The sequence below is a fragment of the Scatophagus argus genome, chromosome 14 (assembly GCF_020382885.2).
Source record: "Scatophagus argus isolate fScaArg1 chromosome 14, fScaArg1.pri, whole genome shotgun sequence".
Lineage (NCBI taxonomy): Eukaryota > Metazoa > Chordata > Actinopteri > Scatophagidae > Scatophagus > Scatophagus argus.
The window spans coordinates 1,412,135-1,436,804 of NC_058506.1; the positions used below are offsets into that span (position 1 = coordinate 1,412,135).

Sequence of the window (24,670 nt, forward strand, 5' to 3'; positions counted from 1 at the left end):
TTTTTTTTTTTTTTGTTTCTTTTCTCCTTTGTTGTGGTCTTAAACTTTAAGCTAGCTGATCCATATAACGGTTGTTAAATATGGATGAGTATATTATTGAATATTTTGTGTTTTACATTTGCAACGATAATGAGGAAGGACCATCTTCGTACTGTTATCATTCCTGGGGGGTACTGAAATACAGAATCAGCCAAAATAATGTATACAGATCAGGAATAAAAGCAAATGCTATCTTTTGGGGAAACATTGTACAACAGTACAGTGTCATCTATTTGTCTGATTCATGTTCGACAGGAATTTCTACGACTAACGTTTCTTAGACAAACCTGTACTGCAGATGCGATGTAAGAGCGCCATCGAGAACAGCGACCAATCATCGCTCATAACACTTGCATCTATAGCCACTGATTGAAGTGGCGTTGTCAGCCATTTTAGCCGCAGATTTTTATAGTACTGGGACAGTTTGTTAGTAATTGGGAGTAATGTTTTCGAACTTGAATTGCGATTTCCTCTTGAATACGTTGCTTGAGCTAAGTATATACGTCCAGTGGCGCTAAGCTACTATTATGTTTTAGAGCCATTGTTATTTCTTAGTTTCAAGCTGTGAGAAAATGGCGAAAGTACATCCACGTGTGACCGAAGTTGACAACCGGAGCTTTATTTAGGAGCACTTGAAGGCAGCATGTGTGCGTCGTCGTTTCCATGGTTGCATTTCTGGACTACTGGCGAACACAGGAAAACACCGTGAGTATCTTTAAGAGCTCTCTTGTTTTATTCTCAGAATGTTTAACGAACGTGATACATTTCAGTGCTGTTTTCTTCACTGTAAATAATGCAAGAGTCCATATTTTTAGACGGTTTGAATTTAGGTTAGTTCCACCAACGTCATATGGCAAACACGGTAGCTGTAGCTAGCTGACAGATGGCTTCTGTGATAGGCGGTAGACAACATTACTATTTCAAATTTCACAAACGGTATCGGAGTTTGGTTTGACAGTTGTACGGGTGGAAACAAGTGATTTCTCTGAATTTAATTAATTTGTTTTTTCTTTATCTCGCCACATTAGCGATGTGCCCATGTTTGCCGTGCGAAGCCGTTAACGCCTTAATTTCAGTTGTATTTAGCCCTCTAGAAAAGAATCAGCGGTTTCTCGCTATTAACTTCCAACGTGCCATACAGTTAAATACTTCATTTCTACAAGTATGTAGAAATATGCTGTAATGTGTAGGCTGTTTATCGAAGAGAAGCACTATTATAACATCTCAAAACAACACTATAGATAACAGTACATATTTTAAACTCGTACTTTACCCAAACTAAAATTTGTATCAAAGCCATGAATGCCCAACATCGGAGACCGGGGACAGTTGCAACACTTTTTGCATTTGACTCTGTTACTCAGAGACGGTTTGGATTAGACAAACCAAACTTTTATACAATAAACTTACATCTGTCTGTTAACTGTCAAAACCATTTAAAGATGATTGCAGAGAGTATATTCTTCACGATTTCCATTTGAATGTAAGGAGTCAGATGTTGCAACTGACCCCGGGACAACTGCAACATTGTTTGGGGATGATTGCAACATGTTACAAATACAATGTATTTCAGTGTTAAATGTGAGTTATAATAATATTACAGTGTTATTTATTTATCAGCTTTGATCAGATGACAATTGCAGATTTGTCTAGATGAGTAGGCCTTATTTTCAGATGTAAGATCCAAATTGATATAAAATATAGCAGGCTTTCAGTGACATAGGAAGAATGAAACAATTTGCCTATTGTCAGTATAGACATTCATTATGCAAATTTGACATTTGAGAAAACTGGACTGTAATTTGAATATAAAAATAATATTTGTAATGTTAATACATTGGACGGGGACAGTTGCTGCAACTTCCTGTCAGCCATGACAAAACGTCATTTGCTAGCTAAAGAAGGCGACCTGATATGCTAACCAATGTTAGCTAAAAGTTAACATATTGCTTGTTTAAACCGTATAAGTCTGAGCTGAATCACAAAAACAGTGACAAAGCCCAAGAAAAAAAACTTTCACACGTCATAAAGTTCATACAGTTTCATACAGTTTTTTTCCTGATAAGTCCTGGAGCAAGCAGATTCAAGAGCTGCTCCAGGACTTGAATCTGCTTGCTTTTTCTCTGCAAGGGGGGGGCATCCAACTGAGCATGTGCAGTGTGAGTGTCATCACTCTAGCTTGTTTCCAATTGGAGAAAAATGACATGTTGCAACCATCCCCTGTTATAAGTGTCGCCAGTCTCCCCTACTTATGCTCTTATAGTCAGTTATTTATCTTATGTAAAAAAAGCTTTTTTTTTTTTGTTTGTGGGTTGCAGTGTTATCACGTAGACAAACATCTTTATGACACAGACTGTCCACCTACGACATAAACATGGATAAAGAACTCAAACATGAAAAGATCTGTCAAGTGTTGAAGACTGAGCAAGAGAAGCATTCTTCGTCTTTGAGACAAGCAGTTCTGGTCAACCAGTGGGACTCTGTGGGGTCCGACACAGAGAGCTTGGCTCAGGAGAGAACTTACCTACCGCAGCTACAAATGTTACAGCATGGCGATAGAGAGGATGAAGATGTTCAGGTTATTTATGATAGCCTAGAAGTGGAAGGCCACTCCCATGCTAAGAGGAACCCCACCCTGCTACAGACTGAATACGTGGATACACAATTAGATGAAAGAGAAGGAATAAGGTAAGTTGCACAAATTGTGCTCGTCTGACAAATACCAGCTCAGTTGTTGAAATTAAATTATGGTATTCAAAGTAACATCAGGGCATATAACACACCCAGCATTACTCAGCGGGGGTCAGGGGTGTGTTTGATTGGTCATGAAACTACACCTAACAATGGTACCAGGCTGTGATAAACACAGCCTTAGTCCTTTGTCTACACTACAAAAGCACTGGGACGCCTGACCATTACACCAACAGATACTTTAATGACATCACATTCTAAATACGTAACAGCTTTCACTCTTCTGGGAAGGTTTTCCATAAGATTTTGCAGTGTGTGTGCGGGAAGTTTTGCCCATTTGTGCAGGGGAGCATTTGTGAGGTCAGGCACTGATGTTGGACGAACAGGCCTGGCTCACAACAAACTGATCCAACCACGTATTTGTGGACCCTGCACTGGGGTCCAGTCATTATGGAATAGAAGAGGATCTTCCCCAAACTGCCACAAAGTTGGAAGCATAGCGTTGTCTAAAATGTCTTGGTGTAGTGAAGCATTAAGATTTCCCTTCACTGGAAGTAAGGGGCCAAGCCCACAACCTGAAAAACAGCCCCATCCCAATACTTTTGTCTGTGTAGCTATATCTATATATCTATATCTATCTATATGTTCTTATACCATATCACTACAGCAATGTTAGAGCTTCAGCCAGGTTGGCAAAACATGGATTTCGGGTTGTGTTAAAATATAGGAGACATTTCTATTATTGCAAACACATTCCATGAAAATACCAAAACCAACAAAGGAAGGCAATTGCATAGTATTTATACTATATTTGTATAGTTTACTTTATTTGTAAAAGGTTGAACAGTAATTTAAATATCAGCTGAATGCTGTAATAGTGGGTATTTATGGCAGCAGGATGTTGCATGTGGGGCTGAGTCAAAATAAACCACACCATGTAGTCATGGTAATGAAGAAAGATGGGTAACGCTTTCTATGAAGATGTCAGGAATGTAGGAATGCCTCCATAAAGAACATCGCCAGACTTAATGTTACACGATTGACGCTCATCTGGAGTAATGCAGTTTGCCCAGTAGATGGCAGTAATTGACTGTAGTGGCTAAGCACTGTAAAAATAAAACCTGCAGCCTTTTGGTGGAAACAGTAAAAAAAAAAAAAAAAGTCAAAATGTGTCAATATGTTTGATGAATGATGAATATCCAATTTCACATTGGGTGGTCATAGAGATGAGTAGCCTTGTGTATCACAATAATCCTATAAATATGTGGCATTGCATCAGCAATTCTCCAGGATGACATTGTGTCCGCCGTTTTTCAATTTGCCTATTGAACTGGACTGTCACTTTCACTGTCTGCAACAAATTAATTAAAATTAAGCAGATAATAGTGTTGCTTGGATGAAACCTTTTACTTTTAAACAGCACGTGGATGACAAAAGATAAATAGCCTTCATTCATCAGTTCATAATGAAATGGTGTCAGTCATTTGATGAGATGTAGACAGCAATGCTACATTGTGGTGAGAATGGTCTAATTCGGGTGTCAGAATAACGGCCTTCATTTAAGGGAAAATAGATTTTTGTTTTGTTTGGGAGGATCACAGTAAGTGGTCACTCATGGTCCATTAACAAGGATCATTGTTACTGTAAAGAAGATCTCTCTCTCTCTCTCTTTTGATGGAGCAGAGGTAGTCATCCATGGCGACGCACAACACCACATCTGTTCTTGCACTCCTGTTGACCCGTACCGTTGTTTCCTTTTCTCTTTCCTTCAAACATTGTCTGATAGTCATTTCCATCCAAAATAGAAAAGAGGCGTTCTCCATTTTCCTGTCATTAACTCATGCAGATTGATTCCCAGTGAGTGTGGGTCTGCTTCTAGAGTACATTGTTTCAGAGGAAAATGACCATGACATGATCTCACAAAAGGCTCCATTTCACAGAGCCAAGGCAGTATACACAGTCCCATTCCCATCATCATGTTCTTATAGTCCTCTGTGGTGCCTCCTCATAGTGGGGACACCTTTTCACACGTTGCCGTTGCATAGTTTACGAACCCGATGGGTATTCATCATTCAAGCAAAAGATTCCTATTTAAGCAGCTCCATTCATCCCTCTTCACTATATTTTACACCTATCTCACTCAAAATATTGCAAAAAGACATTTGAGTATTGTCCACATAACCAGTTTTTTCATTTTCCCATTCAGTGTTTGTCACAATATTTCACTGGCTTTTGTATTTAGGCGTCTGTATCCAGCACAAAAAATAATAAGACTGTGGTGTTTTGTCAGTGTTAGGAGCATCACGCCCAGCTGCATTTTGTCTATAATGCATTCTCCAACTTGTTTGAGTTTGAGTCATTAGAGAGACATCCCTTACCCTTTTGGCCTCATCGAAGTGAAGGGCCCTACACCAAGGCAACCCCCCACCCCCACCCCCCCGCCGACGCACAGCATCATGGCAGGAGAATTAGGCTCCCCTCGTCCTCCCAGTAAGCACAACAAAGAGGCTCTCTGCTATTTATTTTAATGAGATCTTTTCATCACCATCAGAAAGAGCATTTTAGCCTGCAATTTTCAAGCCATTTCATAAGCTGAAAATTGCCGTTTGTGAACCATTCCCCCGCTAGTAGCTCTCAAATACACTCTCATTAGTGAGCCTGGAGGTGAAAATACGAAAATTATCTGTAAATACAGGCTCATAACCCCCCTCATCTGTTTCAATTTCAGAAGTCTGATAAGGCCTGGCTCTCTTTGTTAGAGGACATCATCATTCTAATAATGGTGTAATGCCTCTTGTTCCTTTGACCTCTCAATACAGTCGTATGGGGCATTCAGGTGTCTGTAATATCTCCTTTGGATATGGTAATGTCATTAATAAAGTTGCTAACCAACAATTAAATAAATTACTAACAATATAATTAAGACTCAGCTGTACTAGGTCTCATCTCTAATAAAGCTATAGCTTATTGGTCTGAGGCTAGTCATACTGAACATTTCTTTATTGACAATGTCTTTCTTGAACTTCACAGCCAGCTGCGTTCTGATGATGCCTATTCTGACCTGCGCTATGACCCCAACTGGAGGACCAACCTGAAGGGAGCTGGCCGCTTCAGTGAGAGTCCACGGATTTCCGTTGAGCAATACCAAGTCCCTTTAAAGAAATCTAGTCAAGCATGTGGTTACAAACAAGGAGTGGAAATGAAAGGAGATTACAGATACATTGTCGACACAAGCCCAGCTGTTGTGATAACTCCTCACATGGCTAGCAATCAGTCTGACCAGCCATACCGCCTACATCCACAGGACGGTCAGAATACCTCGATAGCATTCCCCCACTGTTACAGCTGTTCTTTACAACTTAGATCTCCAGAGGCTGACCTTTCAAGGCCATCCAGCATTCTCACTAAAAATGAAAGTGACAACGCTTCACAGAGAGAAATCAGAAAGAAGTGTGAAAATGGCTGTGACGATGTCAGCAGGTCTCATGAGCCGACAGAGGATGTACACACTATGTACATCCCAGAATGTAAGACCTTCTACCAGCAAGAGCAGAGATGCACACAAGGCGGATCCACACAAACGCAGCATTTAAACATGTCTGTATGGTCGAGGAAGATTTTATCAAATAAAAAGCTAGAAGGACTCAAAAAGGACATAGTGGAACGCAATAAATTAACTCTGGGGCGCAACACATCCAAATCTGGGTCTTATGTGTCCGTGCATTCACTTAAGCACGACAAGCCTCATAATGTGAATAAGGTGTGTATGATATGTAGAATTTTCTCAACCATAATGTGAATAAGGTGTGCATGAAATGTAGCCTTTTCTCAACCAGGAACATCTGCTTATGGTTTAAATAACAGAATAAGAATTACCGTATACCAAATTTGACAGCAAACTCTCAAACAGCTCCGTAATGGCCACGCAGACCCTGTCTTGAAACAGGTTGCAGTTACGGAAACAGACACCAGGAGCTGCACTAGTATTGATAATGATTCTTGGGAAGATGAGCCATTGTTACATGACTTGAGATTATGTTTGACGGGGGACAGATTGCGAAAAATATAGGAATAAAATATCAGTTATTCAAATTATTATTATTATTATTATTTAAACCCAGTTTTAAAAGTGATACTTACACTTGGGTTTTTATGTTCTATTGGGTAACACCCTATGGACTTACCGATCAGTGTTTGGTGATGGACAGATTAACTACAGTATTAAAATGTTTTATACACATAGGTCATTTCTGGGCCTTATTAATGCACATGCACAACAAATGGCTCCTTTATATCCTCTAGAGATCTGTGTCATACTGTGCACTCAGAAAAGTAGCCAAATGTCAATATATTTACTCTTGAAAGCTTTTCCTAATCATGGAGGCACTGTTAATAAGCAGTTGCTTGAATGAAGCTTTTCTTGTGAGCACAATATAGACCAAGATTGTTTGCTTCTTTGTTTTTTTTTCTCTTTTCTTACCTTCTGCATCAGCCAAGCTTATGATCATTAAGCAATATTATTGGTATCTATATTCTTTTATTGTCATATCAGACCACAGCTAAGAGAATATCCTATGATGTTTGCTCTGACCCAGTCAGTAAAATTAATTTGGCAGAGGAGCAGCGCTGTTTTCATCTGCCCTCTCCTCCACCATATGAAAAGAGCCATGTCTGGCTATGCAGTGCTTATTATGAGTTGATGTGTACAACAAGAACATCAGAGACGCATGGTTACCAATAGGCTCTTAGACATCTCTGCACCTGGCACAGTGGCATAATTGGTCGCGATGGCCCACATTCCCCATTTGTCAGGCCACAAGACTGTTTGCTGGCTATAATACCCCCAACCTTGTTCACCCATCTGAGCCCCAGCCCTCCACAATGTCTCATATCATCACCATTTACATAGTCAAGAGCCGTTAGCTTTGTGCAATAGTAAACAGAGCCAAAGGCTTTCCATCTCCTGAACCCTTGTGTTTTGCCATTTTCCCTCCGAATTCGCTTATTAGTTTTCCATTGCCCTGTCTCCCCAAAGACGTGTCTTACTTAATGGGGGACATAGGGCATAAAAGAAGGGGACACTAATTTGCATGTTGTCTATTTCTTGTTTCATTGTAGGATTAATCTTAGCATTGGGTGTATTATGAAAACAGTAGAATCTATCAACAAAGCTTAGCAGTACTGAGTTAAAGTACATTTTAAATCTTATTACCAAAATAAAATCTATGTAAAAACTGCAGTTTGTTGCAGCATTTTGCTTAACATGCTTACAGGGACAATATAGGAAATTTGTATGAACTTGGACAGTTCATTCTTGATTTACCAACATTAGAACTTAGTCAGATTTAACAAAGTTAGTGAGCAAGTATAGAATAAGAGACTTAATTAAGTGACACAGTGTTCTAGTTAATTCTTGTGTAAGTGCAAATATCAAATATACAGCTAACTTCTATTGATTCTACATAGTCAATAGGTAAGGATTATCTATTGACTAGATAAGGATTATCTTATCTTAGTCACAGTGTGTAGTTATTAAGACAGCACATTTGCTGCTGTGTCTCGATCAGACTGGTGTTTAATTCTCTGGCATCTTGTTTTGGAATAGGGCTGTTTATTTTCACATACACTGTGAAATACTGAAAATCAAACATGTAACATGAGAATTTTATCTTTTTATCTTTTATCTTCAATATGCAATTTTGGAAAATGTAATATTGAAAGTCAGAGAGAGAGAGACAAAAAAAACAACAACAACAACCTTTCATAATTTGGATAACCACATGGTTTTTTTAAAAAAAATCAATAAGCTTGTCCTGCGTGCTCCCACCTCTCCTTCTCCGTAGCTCCTTGCAAAAGATTGCAACACAAATCGTCTCAGTTTTAAAAATCAGTGAGTCCAGACAAGCCAGTTATTACCAGGCCCTTTTAAAATACCATTTAGTCTTTTGAAGAAAACTGCCATCTGAAGGCAACTTGTGATAATTAGACATGTTATTAAATGTACACAATTTCCTAATGCAGCAAATGTTTAGCCCAGCCAAGTGGCAGAGTGGCGGTAGCGATGATTGGCTTCATCGGGACTTGGGCCTCCTTTGATAAAGACAGAAGTAGCAGATCAGTCTTCTGCTATTGCACTCACCCCTTAGAGTCCCTTCTCCTCTTGCAGGCCCTCACTTCAAAGGCAGGGGAACATAATGTACAATCTTTTAATAGCTTTAGTCCAAAGCTCTGGGGAGCTCTCTACCACTGTATACGCTGTCTCAGTCTAAACACCTAATCAAGATTACCTGGGCTGGCCACAATAGCAGCTAAATGCAATTCAAGATCCACAGATCCTTTGAAGTCTTCATTGCGAAAAGCAGATGTTTCCCGGGTACAGGAGGTAATACAGCTAGCTGCAATTGCTAGACTTTGTTGTGACATTGTCACAACAAAGTCAGAAAAGCAATTATGGGCCTCCCAATTTAGTAGAAAAGATATTACACAGCTTACCATGCTCAAAATGTAACACAAGCATGATCATTTGCTCCAACTGATTGGGATGTTTATAATGGGTGACAAAAGGCAACGGCAGGGGGAATGGGTAAAGGTGAGAGGCGCAGAGTGTTTGTGTGTGTGTGTGTGACTGTGTGCACTGCTGGACATACAGTAGTCACTGACACCAGATCTTCAAATAACTGCTCTGTTCTCTTTGATCGTTTGAAACAGCACCCAAATGTCTCTAAGTCTCTCGGTCATTTCAAAAAGATTCTCTTATCAAAAGCATCAAATTTTGCTCAAAAGCTAGAGACAAGGCCCATACAACTTACATATTTAAAAACAGCATAAGATCTGGATAGTTTGTCCATCAGTGCCCTGAATTTTTCTCAGCATAATAGCAGCATCTCAGCCTATTGGATGCAACTACAAACACACTTATTGATGGATGTGTAAGAACTGGATCCACTCATTCCTTGTGACCTTCACCTATTCAGGCTCAAAGAATTAGTGGCATTGAGTGAAAAAGTCTTCAGCTTGTCAATAGCATTGATCCACTCAGATGGTCCTCTGCCGCTGAGGGGAGTCCTGAAGTTGACTAAATGATTTTCATTACAGCATTAACAGAATATATTTCCACGCTGCAAATGGGTACATTAGAAGCGACTGAAACAGTAAATTGATGTAATATGATGTGGTCAAGTAAGACAGGCACTGATAGAGAGAGACGTAGTACAGATAACACTGAATAACTGTAATCATAGACAAAACATCTGTTTAAACATTCTTCCATGTCCCTGTGTTGCTTTCTCTTTTATATCTGTCTAAAGGTGCAGATAACAAAGGAGACCGCCAGCACAGAAAGTCAAGAGGACAGTTCAGACCCCAAGCTGAGGTGGCTCCAGAATACACAACAGTTGAGGGTAGGACACCATGTCACCTTTCTTGGCATGTTATCCCAAACAACATTTTGAAAATCTAGTAAAATGTAGTCTGTTTTGCAGTGTTAGAAGCATAAAGAAGCTTAACGCTTAACACTAGCTTTTTCCTTTTGGGACTGTGGACACAATCACTGATGGCACTGTTGCACTGGGGCTTGCCAGGGAACGAGAAAGAAGAAACAAAACGAGGAGTTGGAGTGAGAAAGGAGAGGATTGGAGAAGCATTATTATTTTGAGCACTTGAGCAGCCACCTTAATGCTTCCAAGCAGTGGAATATGAATATTTTCCCACTGGAATGCGCAACGTTGGTGTTTGCTAAATCAGCTGTGTTGGATGCATGAGACACACACTCATAAACCTCCTGCTAAATAATGCTTTGAGATGATGCAAAGAAGAGCTCCAGCCCCTCTTAAGTTAGGGAAAGAATTGTGCCACTTTTTTAGAGCTCATGTTTGTCTGTTGTTGTGTTTGTGGTGTAAATGGATCGATTTGGTGCTCCATCCTCAGAAATAGGCCAAGCGATTCTTTGAAAATTAGCATATCTCAAAAATGCAAAGGAGTTAATAATATCAACAGTCACACTAACAGTCTTTCTGTATGTTTCTATTTGGGTGTGGATGTTCTTGTGGAAAAACATACACTTGCTCTTGAGACATTCTACATTATTGAAAAAATTTATCCTCGAACTGTAACCCTAGGTCACCCAGATCAGCAAAGGGAAGAAAGCGCAACGGAAAGAATACCTCAGTCCTCCTCAAAAGGAGCGGAACCCTTCCCCAGGGGTCAGAGATGAGCTGGGAGACTGTCTGAGCTTTCCCTTAGCAAGACCAGGCCCTCTAACTCAGCCAAAACCTCAGAAGACGACTTCATCACAGCCTTTGTCCCCCACCTTCCACCTCAACATCAACCTGAAGACTTCATCCCATCTCCCTCCATTGCTCGAGCCGAGGGGCCAGGAGGCCATCATCCACATGGCTTCTCTTCATGACTGTCCTCATGGAAGCTTTGCATCTCAAACTGAGCTTGCACAGTTATCTGGTTATCTGCAAACAAATCCAAGAAAGTACTCCCAAATATCTTGGAAAGGGGTAAATACACAACTTCACCACCAGAACCTGGAGAGTATCCCTGAACAATGGCAAAGGTAAACTGTGAACTGCAAATTATACTGTTCTATTTACTGACCAAAGAAATGAAAATAATATTATATTTTAAGGCTCTCATTAGGAAACTGGATCTCTGCAGCATCAAATAATACCAGTTGAACAGAAACAGTAGACGAGATAAGGTTAAAATACAGCAGATTACTGGACAAACTAGAGTTATCTCAACACAACAGAGAAATAATGACAAATGACAGTATACTTGGCACAATTAGCACTTACTCAAAGACACTGAGTTGAAAAATATGTCCGATACACCATCTGAAAATGAAATAAAAATATGACAGTATAATATGAGTAGTAATTGAGGTTTTTTCTTGTAATCCCCTATCATTTGATCCCTTCTTATTTATCCACCAATATATTTGTGTTTCAGGATAACTGCAATTAAGTGGCCATTATCCTGTGATGGGGATGAGCAGACATGGAGTCCAAATGAGCTTCCCTGTAAGCAATTTCCACAAAACCTCCCTGGGACACCCACCAGCACCTTGTCATTGGGTTCAGGCTCCGACACAGTTCTCCCCCCTATAGGAAAGCCTGCAGCAGGAAAACAGCTGAGCCCCAGTCCAAATGTGAACCCAGCCTATGCCATCCATAGAAGCAGCTCTGATGGCTACCTGGTTCAAATGGAGAAACAGATGCAGCTGAAAACGAGAGTCGCGTACAAGGTTGGTGTGTCTGGCTTAGTTAGTGTCGTGATTGGAGGGACTTGCTCAACTGTAGAGGAGTTACATTTGTGTTTCACCAGTATATGTGAGCATTTCTGCCATCTAATCTGGGATGTTACCAAAAAAAAAAAAAAATCACAGTATTTGTTTGATATATATGCATTTTTAAACTGTGTTTAAATTTGACTCAAGAACCACAAAACTCACTCATCAAATACTGAATAGTCACGTTTATGTTCGAAAAATAAGAACTCATTATGCAGTTCCACCTAACAAAAAGTGACACATGAATTCTTCAATTGAGTGCCATTCCCCTTTAATCCCCCCATACGTGAGGGGTTACACAAATACATGCTCCTTTGAAGTTTCAGTAATCCCCTCAGCTGTCTCCGTGCAGGGACTGCTTAATCCAGCAGGAGTGTTCTAGTGACTAAGGGCACAAAACATCAGGTTAATTGTCTAGCTCCACTAAGATACACTTAATTGCTATAAGATGATGACTGTATAAACCGTGGACCCTGAAAAGCCATTTGAAGATGTGTTAGAGAATAAGGTGATTAAAAGGGAGAGAGTCTGTGAGGTGCAGGACCACTAAAGATACCCATTTGCATTTAACGATTTGTTTGTTGTTTTTTGTATTTTGGTCCCCCCCCCTCTCCATTGGTTTGTCAGGCTGAGTTGCACAGGTGGGTCTTAGCTAGAATGTGAATCTGCCATTCTACATTTTCCAAGGTAGTTGCACAGACCTTTTGTCCCTTGGCTTTAGGAAGTACTTGTTTGACAAATCATACTTAGCTCAGGGTAACAGTTTCACAGTTTTACACAGGACTACAACTAACATTTTTTTTGATTCTTTATTGATTATGCTGCTGATTCTGCTGATTTTTCATGATTAATCAATTCAGTCCACAACGTCAAAATATTTCCAGAAATGTTTATTACGATTTTGCAGAGCTCAAAATGATGTTTTCAGATTACATCTTTTGTCAAACCAATAGTCCAAAACCCAAAGACTCTTTGGGACAAGGAAAGCAGTAAATCCTCACTTTCATCATCATCATTGCAGCTCTCAACAATCAGGTACCTGTCATAGAAATATGTCATCTACCCCAGCTATCCCCATCGCAGTGTAAACTGACTACTGCATACTATCCATACCAATTGAGTCAGATGGACCCAGTAAAGCATGATTAAGTGCTCAGAGTTAAATTCATGCTGGAGCCCTCACATAGTTCTCCTGTGGTGCCCACCACTCCCCATCCCTTGACCTCCCTTCTCTCCCACCATGTTAGCCATCATGTCTGACAAGATTACAGGCTCAATTTGTAAAGCAGTCTGGCTGCAATGCCTGGGCATGAAAGCAGATGAGCATGACTTGGGAGCTGGAGAAAGAGGGGAGAGGACTGGAAACAAAGGTACCCTGTTGTGTCCATGGCCAGTGGCTAAAGCTCAAACTGAAATCCTCCATCCGAAAAGCAGCCAGTACAATCTGGAATGATTAGCTCCCTTTTGTCTGGGGCAGCATGTGGCTTGAATGCACCCGTGGTCACACACATACACACACACACACACACACACACACACACACACCATCAGTAGCACCTGCGAAGTAACGTGTACACAGTACATCTCTTTGACCCATATTACTTCAGCTCACCATCGGTTTCAGTGTGAAAAGTACATCAGTATCATATCAGAAACACTGTGCACACTGAGTAATGTAATGTAGTGATAGATTTCTTGGTTATTTAGTGTAAATTTAGCAACACCTATTATTAAGAAGACAAAAAGAGCCCCACAGTTTTACCTTGAAAATCCACAGAAGAAGACATCACAAGACTTAAGATATTGTTTGATTGAGTAGTGTGAACTGTAGTGCATAAAACCAAGATGATGTGTGCAGTCACTGTGATTAAAAAATGCTAATAAACAAAAATTTAAAACCATGCTATGCCTCTGTGGGACTGTACGCAAGCTCTGTGGTACTTTTAAAGTACTTCTAGCATTCCTACATGATCACAGTGACAGTAGCAACATGCTGGTGTTGACAATAGCAGATTTATCAGGTTCACATGTATTATCTGTCAGCATGCTAAGATTTTCTAATTAGCTCTCAGTGCACCCTGGAAATGTCAGGGGATCATCTAAGTCCATCAGCTTCATCATTTGAGCTGAATGGATATTTCAGTTTAGACCAAGTGTTGGACTGACCAACAGATCAACATTAGCATTACTGCAGACACATCAGTAGTGCGACCTGTGTGGCTGAACGTGAAATAGAATCAGGCTTCATCACGTCAAGAGCCTCCAAACAGATGCACATAAGATCAGACTTTGTCCTGAGGAATGTCCTCTGGGCCTTAGATGGTTTTCTATACACGGTTCCATACCCAGTGGGGATAGTGTAGTGAGCCTCATCCATGTGGAGTATATCAGCAGTGTTTAAATGCTGGTCACGTTACTTACTGGCACTTTTTTACATTTCAAGCACAGCAAACCCACTGTACGATAATCCTTGATTTATTGGTGTTTTTGTTAGTGAGATGACCAGACAACAAAGGTGGAGTATCACAGAATGTTTGGTGAAGAAGGCCGCTCTCACTGAGGTTCTGTCTCACCATGTCTTCTGCCAGGCATGTGTCTTTTGCCATTTGGTGTATTTTTTTTTTTACTCAGGGCACGATTTGAACACAATGAGAGACATCAAAATGGATCAAAATTGTAGTGAGGAATTTGTTATTTCTGTCTTGATGCCAATTTGACAGCCATCAAATCAAATGGAGTTCAGTTTGACAAAAGTCTGCTTCAAATTAAATCATGAAAAGTGTCACTTGATGCTTGATAGCACAAATTGAGTCTGGCAAAACATCAAACTCTTTCTCTCCTCTTTCTCTTTCAATCTCATGTCTCTCAATGTCATGACCGTTAATATGTAGAGCCCAAGTACAACGAGGGAGGAAGCCAAGAAAAATATTGTGAATAAATAATATTACTTAATACAGCAAAATAGATAGTTACATTTAAAACGAAACAAAATATATATGTGTACATATACATGCATATGTGTATATATGTATATACACAGAGATTCTTTTTTTTCCCACCAGAATGACAAGTAAATATCTCCCTGTTAGTCCAACTGTGGTGCCCTTATTTTAATGGGAAGATTTTCTCCTTAATATATCTGTGATGTTTTGTTAATAAGTATAATTTCTGAACCTCCCTCATCACAATTTCAGCACATCCTGTACTTTCTGGGCAGCCAGGTCTGCTTATGCCTTCCCGTGTCTCTCTGTGATAGGGAAATTTGTGGTAACTCTTTCAAGATGCTTCAGTTTTTGTGAGATCTCTTCTTGAGCTTGATTCTTGGAGGTTTTCTATCCAGATCTTCAAAGTGATTTTTCCATGTATCTCCATATCAAATGAACTGTACTTTGTACTTACTTCAGTTTTTCTCAGAATTGGTTCAACACCAGAATCTTTTCAGTTAACTGTTATTACTTTTGTAGATAATGTTCTTCTCTGGTTTGAGATTTCTCTTAATGTTTTCATGATGCACTTGCTGTCTGAATTAAACCCACGTTCCTTGTCGTTCTTTGGTTATTTTGTTTTGCATTTTAAGTCTGCTAATGAGCCGAAATGATCAAATAAGTCGCTTGTGTTTTCCAGAACACCAGCCCTCTACCTTTGAGGGTAGATCTGGACGTGAAAGGTGTTTAAAAAAGACAGAATTTTATTTCAATGCTACCGTTGTTTCTCTTCCTCTTTCCCGCTCTCCCTCAGGCATACAGTCTTAAAGACTATAAGCAGCTGAAGTCAGATGTAGTTCTACAAGGCCTGGGTCCTGACTACAGAGCCCTTGAAAAGACAGTAAGTACTGACCTTCATTGTCAGTGTCATATCAACAGAAATTGTCACTGACCCACCACTTTGTGTATTCACTGCTCCAGAAACTGCCCAGACAGACAAAGAATTAGGTGGATAATGAACAAGCAGGCCTGTCTTAATGAAAATTTTGAGGATTACTGGTAATTTGCTCTATTTTTTTGCCAGGTGGTTCCATATCCTATATTTTGCTTTTCTACCTGCTGATACAGTAGCTCAGACCCCATTGTGTTTTCCCTGAAATTCTATTCTTGTTAAAGTGAAGAACTTCCAGAACAGGTTTTAATTCAAACTGGGAACCTAAGGAAAACCTTTTTTTTTCTCCCCAATTTCCTTAGCAAAGGGGACCTGTTTCACAGTTTCTCTTGACATACAGTAAATAATCTCAAAACAGAAAGATAAAACAAGAACAAAGAGAGACCGATATCTACCCTTGTAGCTTCTATGTTGGTTTTTTTTTCCCAACATGCATTTATCCATTTCAACTGAGTTTTGTACTAATATGAAGCAAAAATCCATCTGTAGACTACAGAACTTAGAGGCCACATGTTTTTTTTGCTATATACAAGCCTCTCTTTCCTTAAATTGATTTTCTAGCTTTTCCATCTTTTATTTATTAGTAGATTTTAGAGAAGAACACGATACAAAGACTGTCCTACATATCAGGATGTTGTATTACTTTGCTGTTTGCAATATCTGCTTTAAGTAGTGACTCATATAGAAAAAATGTGATTAGAAATAGTTTGGGCCAAACATGGTTAGCTGTCTTTTAGTCAGACTCCTGTGGCTAAATCCTGATGTCCACTAGTGTCATTGTGGACCCACTGACCCTCTCCCAATTGTCTGAGGTAATCATTTAAAGGCTTCTATGCTTTACCACAGATAAAATTCCATTTACAAAGAAAATGAGAGTACTTTTAAGAAGTTAAATGCTCTTTGTGCTTTGATATATCTTTTGTTAATCCCCAGTTGTAAAAAGTGAGCATGTTTGTCCAATTTAAACTAGATTGAGCCCTGTGCATCTCCAGGGCCAAGCCTGTTAGTGAATGATATGTGTAAATGTTGATAGGCCTATTGAATGGCTTGCTGTGTTTAGTGTTTTTTGGGCTGCATGGAGAGGCTTTGCCGAGGGGATACACAAAGAGAAGGGCCTTAAGGGAGAAATGGCTCAGTTAATTAAAGCCCCTTTTATATTCTGCTTCTGTTTCTCTCTCTACCTCTCTTCCCTCTCACTCTCTCTCTCTCACTCTTTCACCATCATCATGCTGAGAAAATGAAACGGCAGAGGCTGTATTCAAATGTGATCCACGAGCAGAACAAAAAGATAAGTAGGATACCCTTTCTACTGGCCAAGGACCTGGAAGGCAATGACAAGAAAGTTCCCAGGATGAAGGTGGGTGCGTGTGTGTGACCCTAACACATGTGTCTTTCGGAACAGATAAGTGTGTGTGCGGTTATTTGAGAGAGACAAGTTCTGACTAAATAGAATGATAAAGGGTGAGTGTATGAGATTAGTTACAGTATCACAGTGTGCTACTAACCTAGGACCTGTCCTTTAAATCCTTAACCAGGACAGGCTGTTCACTAAGCATAACATTGTTTATTCTGCACAACTGGCCTCACACAGTTGGTTAGCAAACCACAAGCATTTACATTAATGTAAAGTACTATCTATGAATACTGAATAATGAACACATCAACAGGTGTGCTCTTATTAGTACAACAAGCTGTTCTGATGTCTGAATATAATCATCAGAAAACTGTATGATAATTAAAAAGCGAGTAAGTTGTGAGACAGGTAGGTAGATTGCAGATAAATGCTTGGTTTAAATGACTTGTCATCAGTAGTGCACTGGGTGAGTATTTTTTATTTATATGAACAATGGCTTCTTGAGTCAATAGAAACATTTTTTTAATCATAAGGTTGCCTCATACTTTGATGGGATCTGAGAGCAATACACTGTCACACAATCACTGTCAAAAATAAAATCATTTCATCTTCAGTTAATATGTAACTATTTTATTCATTACCACTAATTAGATTTGATTTGTAGGGAGGCTGTTTTCTAGTCTGGCATAGCCAATTCACATTGCTTATTTGACTGGAAGTTATCACTACATTTTCACTCTCCAGACAGAAGTTAAAGCACAGATGAAATATGAGCTTGTTAGCTCTCAATGAATCATAGTTTAGACAAGCTGTAGGTAGCTTTACTACAAGAGAAATGTTAACTGTGGCTGTTGTCACTAATAACAAGCTAACATCGGGCCACAGAGAACAGTGTGGTGAGTCTCCACTGAACACAGTCACTTATCAAACTGAAACACAGACAGTACAAAAGTGCTGTTTATTTGTGAAAGTTGGAACAAACCTTTGAATTGGGCCTTGTCGATCTAATATGAGTGACAATTCACCTGCTGTACTTCTTATTAATTGCTTCAAATTGTTTAGAAACATATTTTGAAAGTTTACTTGCTGCTAGCCTATTTACAACAGAACCTTACTACACAAAATGCTGTATCAAGCCATTTCTCTTGCCATACAATGTATGAAACCTGCTCGATATTAGACAATGGTGTGATGGTGATGATGAATGGTGTAGCCATATATATATATCTATATATATGCCAGATTAAATGAAATAAGCTCAGAGATTTATCTAATTCCAAGGCTAACTATGTGCACATTTTGATTCTTCTAAAATTCACTTGATCCAGTTCAGGTTAGCCAGACAGCATAGGTAACCATGGTGAGATCACTAGCCTAATAGTCTTACTTGGTGAGACAGGGACAAGGTTTCATCTTAATTTTAAAGTTTTTAAATATTCCCCAAATTGAGATCCACCAACAGTTACACAGCCTGTTATGGAGAATTATACATAAAAATTACCGTATTCTATTTTTATGTATCAGTTATACAACCATGGCGTGTACCTTGTACTGTACTGAGGAGAAACATGTTTTACAAACGTGTTACAAACATGTTTTTTTTTCTGATGGATCAGTAACATTTTGACTGAAGCTTGTATAGTATACAATAAATAGTGACTACATTAATGTGTGTGGATTTCTCTTTCACTCTTAGGCGTTGGAATATGCCAAGACCATAGCCAAACCCCCTGTACAGCCTCAGCCAAAACAGAGACGGAAACACCAGTCTGAAGGCTTCACAAAACACTGTCCTTACTTGGAGGCCTTGGACATGTCACCGCCAGCAACACTGGAAGTACTTAGAAAAAGACATGAAGAAGAAAAGAAGGCTGTGGCTCTGTTCAGAAAAGAACATGTTGTGTGAAACAAGGTGCAATTCATGTAAGCAGTCAATGGAACCATTGCTGTCATAGATATTTGTACTCCAACAAGTACAACACAACATGCTGTCTCATTCAATTTGCTGGTCACATCAGCAAATTATTAGTATACATGTTTGTACATTTTTCAAAAGACCAATAGATAACTAAGATAATCTCCAAGAAAAGTGGCAATACTCAGTCAGCATCTCTGGTACTTTCACACTGAGTGTCACCAAGTCACATTTGACAAGAAATTCATTAGATAGCTACACTGCTAAGAGAGAGGCTAGTGTTCTCTCAACACATACAGACGTAAAGCTACTAAAATCCATGCTTATGGTAGGTGGTGAAAAGAGTGATAAAAATAAATGGTGTTAAAATCAAAACAACATGATGGTCCTCTAGTTTAATACAATCAAGAAGAATCTTTATAAAAAAGAAAAACAACAGATCTATATATACTAATCCACTGACAGGGGAAGTGAATAAATGTAGTCATATGTTTACAATGCACTGTTCTGTGGGGAAACCTTGAGCTCTGGCATTCATGTGGGTGTTCTATGACACCCCTCTCCCTCCAATGGCGATGGCTCTTCCCGTCAGCAACAGACTCCTCCCCTACTGGACACCATACGCTGTTACATTTGGAAGACACCTCAGAAAAGTCTCAAGGACCACAACAACTGCCTGCACACTCCCCAGATCCCAACCTGATTGAGAATCTGTGGGATGCACTGACCCACAGGATCTCTGAGGGTATTTTTCAGTCACCAGCATCCAGATGTTGGATCCTTTGGGTCCTGTGCATTGAGGGTGAGGCCCCCAAGTGGGAGGCACCCCCTCTGGTAGAAGGGTGGATTTGGCTCATTCCAATGCATCCCACAGATTCTCAGTCAGGTCAGGATCTGGGGGAGTCTGCAGGTCGTTGTTGTGGTCTTTGTGACATTCCTGAGCTGTTTTCAAAATGTGACACTGGGGTACACTGTCCAGCTTTTAGGAGGGCTGCTGCTGATGGGATGTGGATAGTAATGTTGCACTTGTTCAAAACTGAGGATATGCAATCGGTCATTTTTTTTCTTAAAGTCTGCATTTCTGGTATGGATCACACCAATATCATAAACTGTACACATTATTTCTAGTGTTTGTTTTAACCATAGATGCCACAAACATATCATCACTAGGCTTCATTTTGGATTTGGAATTTGTGCCTTTGTAAATTTGGCAGCTACTGGAGTTGCAAAATCTTTATTTTGGTTAACGGGACTCCTGAGTGGAACTTGGTCTCAAAAATGCAATCAAGGCATATTAGACACAGTGGGGTTGCCTGCTGAGATTCTGATTTCTTGAGCTTTAAAAAAGAAATCAGCAGTTTGTGAATGACTGTATCTGCATCATTAGTCGTCCATAGCATAGAAATGGATTATAGTTTGTGATTTTAATGTTTAGCAGTGTGGTAACAGTCATGGTAGTGCTATGTTCTGTTTAATTACATTCAGTCACTGTGATGCACAGTCTTTGGGAGAACTGTTGCACTTCGAATTGCTATGCTACAGTAAATGCTAAAATTCAAAATAGAATATTTGATATTACCTTAATATTATCTTTTCTTAATATTATCCATTTGCAAACATTAATGGTACCAGAAACATATTGCCAGTAGTAATACTGGTCCAAAATATATTATGTTTCGACATTACTGCAGTCACCCGTGGGAGGCTGAATGAATAATTAGATTGTGTACTGCATGTCAGTGAAAATGCATTAAAACACCATTTTTATGTTGTCTGTGGCAAATCATTTTCTATGTGACACCTGTAGGAAAAAAGAACAATATAAAAGAATTATGTGCATATACTGTTTGACATGAGTCCAGAAAGGATAGGTAGATAAAGATGAGCAGCATATGTTTCCTAATCTCTGTGGGATGAATCCCTTTGTCGTGCCTTGTCTATTTGAACCAACTTGTTATTCTCGTCAGGCGTAGTTGCTGATTGTAAGACACACATACACACTTATGATGAACAGTTAATATTAGAAATGTGGGCTAGATTTGGTGCCTTTAGCATTTTCAACACTATATGCAATGCTATTATATATATATATGTTGATCGATCAGACATACCTGTATGTATGTACCGACTCAGACAGATATTAAACTGTCTCTGGCTTTGTGTGATTGGCAAGGAAGAGATAAATGTCACTGACGTGGTTATATTATGTCAACAATCATAGATTCATCAACAGCACTTTTCCTATTTTCATTATGCATCCCACTAATAATAGCACTATATTTTTATTTTGGTCACATGGTCAGCTTGTCTCTTCTCACCACATCACACCTGGTTACACTGGTTAACCTGGAGCAATCCACACACTCTTTGTTATTTATCTGATTTTTTTTGTCCTTCCACCATTTCTCTAGTTGTGTACATCCTGCTCAAATGATGTATGACACTTTGAAGCTCACCTGATGTGATCATAGTGCTACGTTTTGTAGCCGTGTTCTTAGTAGAACCTCCTCCCCGACACAAAACACTCTTAAGCAGCTCATTTTACTAATTGAACCCTCAGATCCTTATCAAAGCACGATTTACCTCTGTGCAATATTTTAATTAGATTATGGTCTCTATTTAACCCATCATGGACTCTTTGAAGCTCTGTGTTTTTAGTGTTAAGTCCTCAGATGCACGGTTGAAAACAAATGACAGAGCCCTTTTTAATTTAATGAGAAACCCTGCCTATCCAGATTGAGTCTCTTTGCATCTTTTTTAGGTCCCACCTACTCGTTTTTTTGCCATTGAAATCCAGTTAATTGAAAGAGTCTTTCACCGCTATACATGAAGGGGGCCAAATTAGCATCCCTTTCTGCCATTGGGAAGCTAAGGCAGACGTGGATGCTTTGATGTGAGAAGCACACTTTCAGTAGGCGGCAGGCTTCCTGAAAATGAGCTGATGGCCCTGCTATTAGGCCCAAATGCAGATGCGTCCATGTGTTGCAAAACGCTTAATCTTTTAATTGATCACCTTCTGCATGGCCTATTCTCCACGTAGTTTTCCCCCACTGCTTGTTAATCAGAATCACATTTTGATGATGACATAAATTGCTTTTCAAAAGGCAGGATAGGATGGCAAAGTCAGTATGAAGGACAAGAGAGGATAGTGAGAGAGGTAGCTTGTGGTAAACAATTTAATCCATGTAAGAGCTGTTTGAAGATTCTGAAACGTCCTGCAGCACGGGCTGTTGACTGTTGTATTGGTGAATAATGAAATAACGGTAAAATAGTGTAAACCTTATATTGATGTTTTTGTGGCTGTGATATTGATTAGGACACAAGCAATAAAGAAATTTCAGCTTCAAATGATAAACTTATCAAATTTCATAACAGGATCCTTACGTATCAATAGTTTCATTTCTTTAGAATGAGGTTGAATCTCTTTGTTGGATTGTTTTGTTGCTGTTTTGTTTCATTATTTCCATGAACAATGTTCAGAAAGCTGCCTTTTAACACTAGACTAATTAAATGTGTAATAAATACGTGCTCATTTTTGCAAAACTGAAATTGGGGTCCTTTTTTTTTTTTTTTTTTAATAACAAATATTTCCATGGTCATATTCTGCAACAAACACAGCGAATATATTTAAGATTTATGTTGGTACAGAGAGTACATTAAATTAATAATATTTCTATATTTTATTTATTTGCATATTGAATCTTCATGCTTTTAGGCTATAATAATGTGGGGTTGTATTTTTTTTTTAGGTCAAATGGATATGTTTATTTAACATATAACTTATATTTGATAAGTTATTGGCCACAGTGACTCAAAATACATGACAAGAAAACATTTTCATACAAAATAAGGGTTATAAAGAATTTCCCCTCAGGGATAAATAAATAAAGGAATTCTGATATAATTTCTGCATCAAAACTTGCCTGCAGAATTAAATACTTTACATACCAGCAGAAACACATTACTGCCATAATCAGAGGTATTCAAACTGTGCCACTAGAACCCCCCTTTTTTTTGTTTTTTATTCTGAAAATTGAAACATTTCTCATACTGTAGATATTTCATTTCCGGCTATGTTGACTGTTGTCATGGTTGATTTTCTTGAACATCAGAATACAGTCATGAAGCCCTTACCATTTTGAAATTCTGTGCATTAATTAACTAATTCAGATGCTCAAGAAAATACTGTCCAATCCCTGCCTTCCGTGAAAATCCATTGAGCTGTGCGCCTGCTAAAGCAAACAACTTAAGTTTTGTGGTATGTTTTTTTTTTGTGATTTTCATTCTCAGCTAAGCTTTGTTTAAACGGAAATATCGGCATAAAGGGAACAGAAGCTCGGTGTAGAAATGATCACTATGCTCATGTCATTATCCGCCTGCTGACCATTTGCACTGTTTACCTCAGCTACTTGCACTACACTTCCACCCTGCACTACCTCACCTTTGGACTACCTCCAGAACCATATTTATTTTATTTTACTTATTATATTTTTTACCTTATTCTATTTTACTGTACTATTATATGTTACTCTTTCTTACGTTCTATGTTTGCACCAATCACCAACACAAATTGCTAGTAATGTGAAACCTCTTCACTTACAATGGCAATAAAGACGATTCTGATTCTGACTCTTTAGGCGGCTTGTGTTTATGGAGGGATGCGTAAAGTTCATCTCATTCGCGGACGGTTTAAGCGTTTGGAAGCTGCTGATTTGTTCCATCTCGTAGTCTGTCTTTTATGTTTCTGTTTGTTGGCTTAAAGTACAGAGGGTCACCGTGAGGGAAACCCAGCGGAGAACAGCTAGCCTCGCTTTCAAAACTAAACTCCAAGCCGTGGAGACTGCTTCCTAATGTAAAACGATTGTTTCAATAACCGGGGAGAGAGCCGTTTGAACTCGGAACATCTGACCGTTAGCGGGATCAAACGCGCATGTGCAACGTAAACAGTAGCTAACAGTACATATTTATGTGGGTATAATTTAGATCTTTAAGAAATATTTCCTGCTTAGTTGAGGTTTGAAAAATGTAAACAACAAAGAGAAACAGGCTTTAAATAATAATAATAATAATCATAAAATTCTGACAGAATAAACGGAGCCTTGAGCCGATTCTGGCCTATATAGCCTATATATATTTACAGACAAAAATATAAATGCCAGTCATTGAAGCACAGTGTCTTCGTTCAAAACTTGCTTTACAAAACTTCCAACAATAAGGGCAAACTTCAAATAAAAATAATATCAGTAGAAGAAGACCAATTAAAAATAAAAAGAAAAGAAAACAATTAAAGAACAGAAGAATATATGGGAAATTAAGTAAGTGCAAAAGGATGGGGTAGCATGATGCGTCTATGTTAGCAAAGAGCTGTTCGATCAGCTTGTTTATAATCATTTTACAAATGCCATGTCTGAAAATAAAGAAGACAAAGTTTGACATTTCAAAATAAATGTCTCGAACTTTTCATATATAATAATAATAATAATAATAATAATAATAA

General features: G+C 38.9%; 1 protein-coding gene across 2 annotated transcripts; it reads left to right on the forward strand.

Moving 5' to 3' along the window:
* Positions 1–24: 24 nt before the first annotated feature.
* Positions 25–19,835, forward strand: jhy (junctional cadherin complex regulator). 2 transcript variants are annotated; one of them, XM_046411772.1, is made up of 9 exons: positions 25–744; positions 2,358–2,727; positions 5,761–6,490; positions 10,038–10,130; positions 10,848–11,293; positions 11,689–11,983; positions 15,767–15,853; positions 17,133–17,261; positions 18,955–19,835. In XM_046411772.1, exons 2-9 carry the CDS (start codon positions 2,414–2,416, stop codon positions 19,162–19,164), a joined length of 2,304 nt encoding a protein of 767 aa, XP_046267728.1. In that variant the 5' UTR covers positions 25–744; positions 2,358–2,413; the 3' UTR covers positions 19,165–19,835. The 2 variants fall into 2 exon arrangements, with proteins under 2 accessions (XP_046267728.1, XP_046267729.1); XM_046411773.1 differs by having other exon boundaries at positions 17,139–17,261.
* The last annotated feature ends 4,835 nt before the right edge of the window (positions 19,836–24,670 follow it).

Excerpts from the sequence above, each read along its gene's own strand:
- jhy (XM_046411772.1), top strand. The coding sequence starts at position 2,414 with ATGGATAAAGAACTCAAACATGAAAAGATCTGTCAAGTGTTGAAGACT. Across the intron at positions 2,728-5,760 it reads GATGAAAGAGAAGGAATAAG|CCAGCTGCGTTCTGATGATG; the intron begins GTAAGTTGCACA and ends TGAACTTCACAG. Across the intron at positions 11,294-11,688 it reads ATCCCTGAACAATGGCAAAG|GATAACTGCAATTAAGTGGC; the intron begins GTAAACTGTGAA and ends TTTGTGTTTCAG.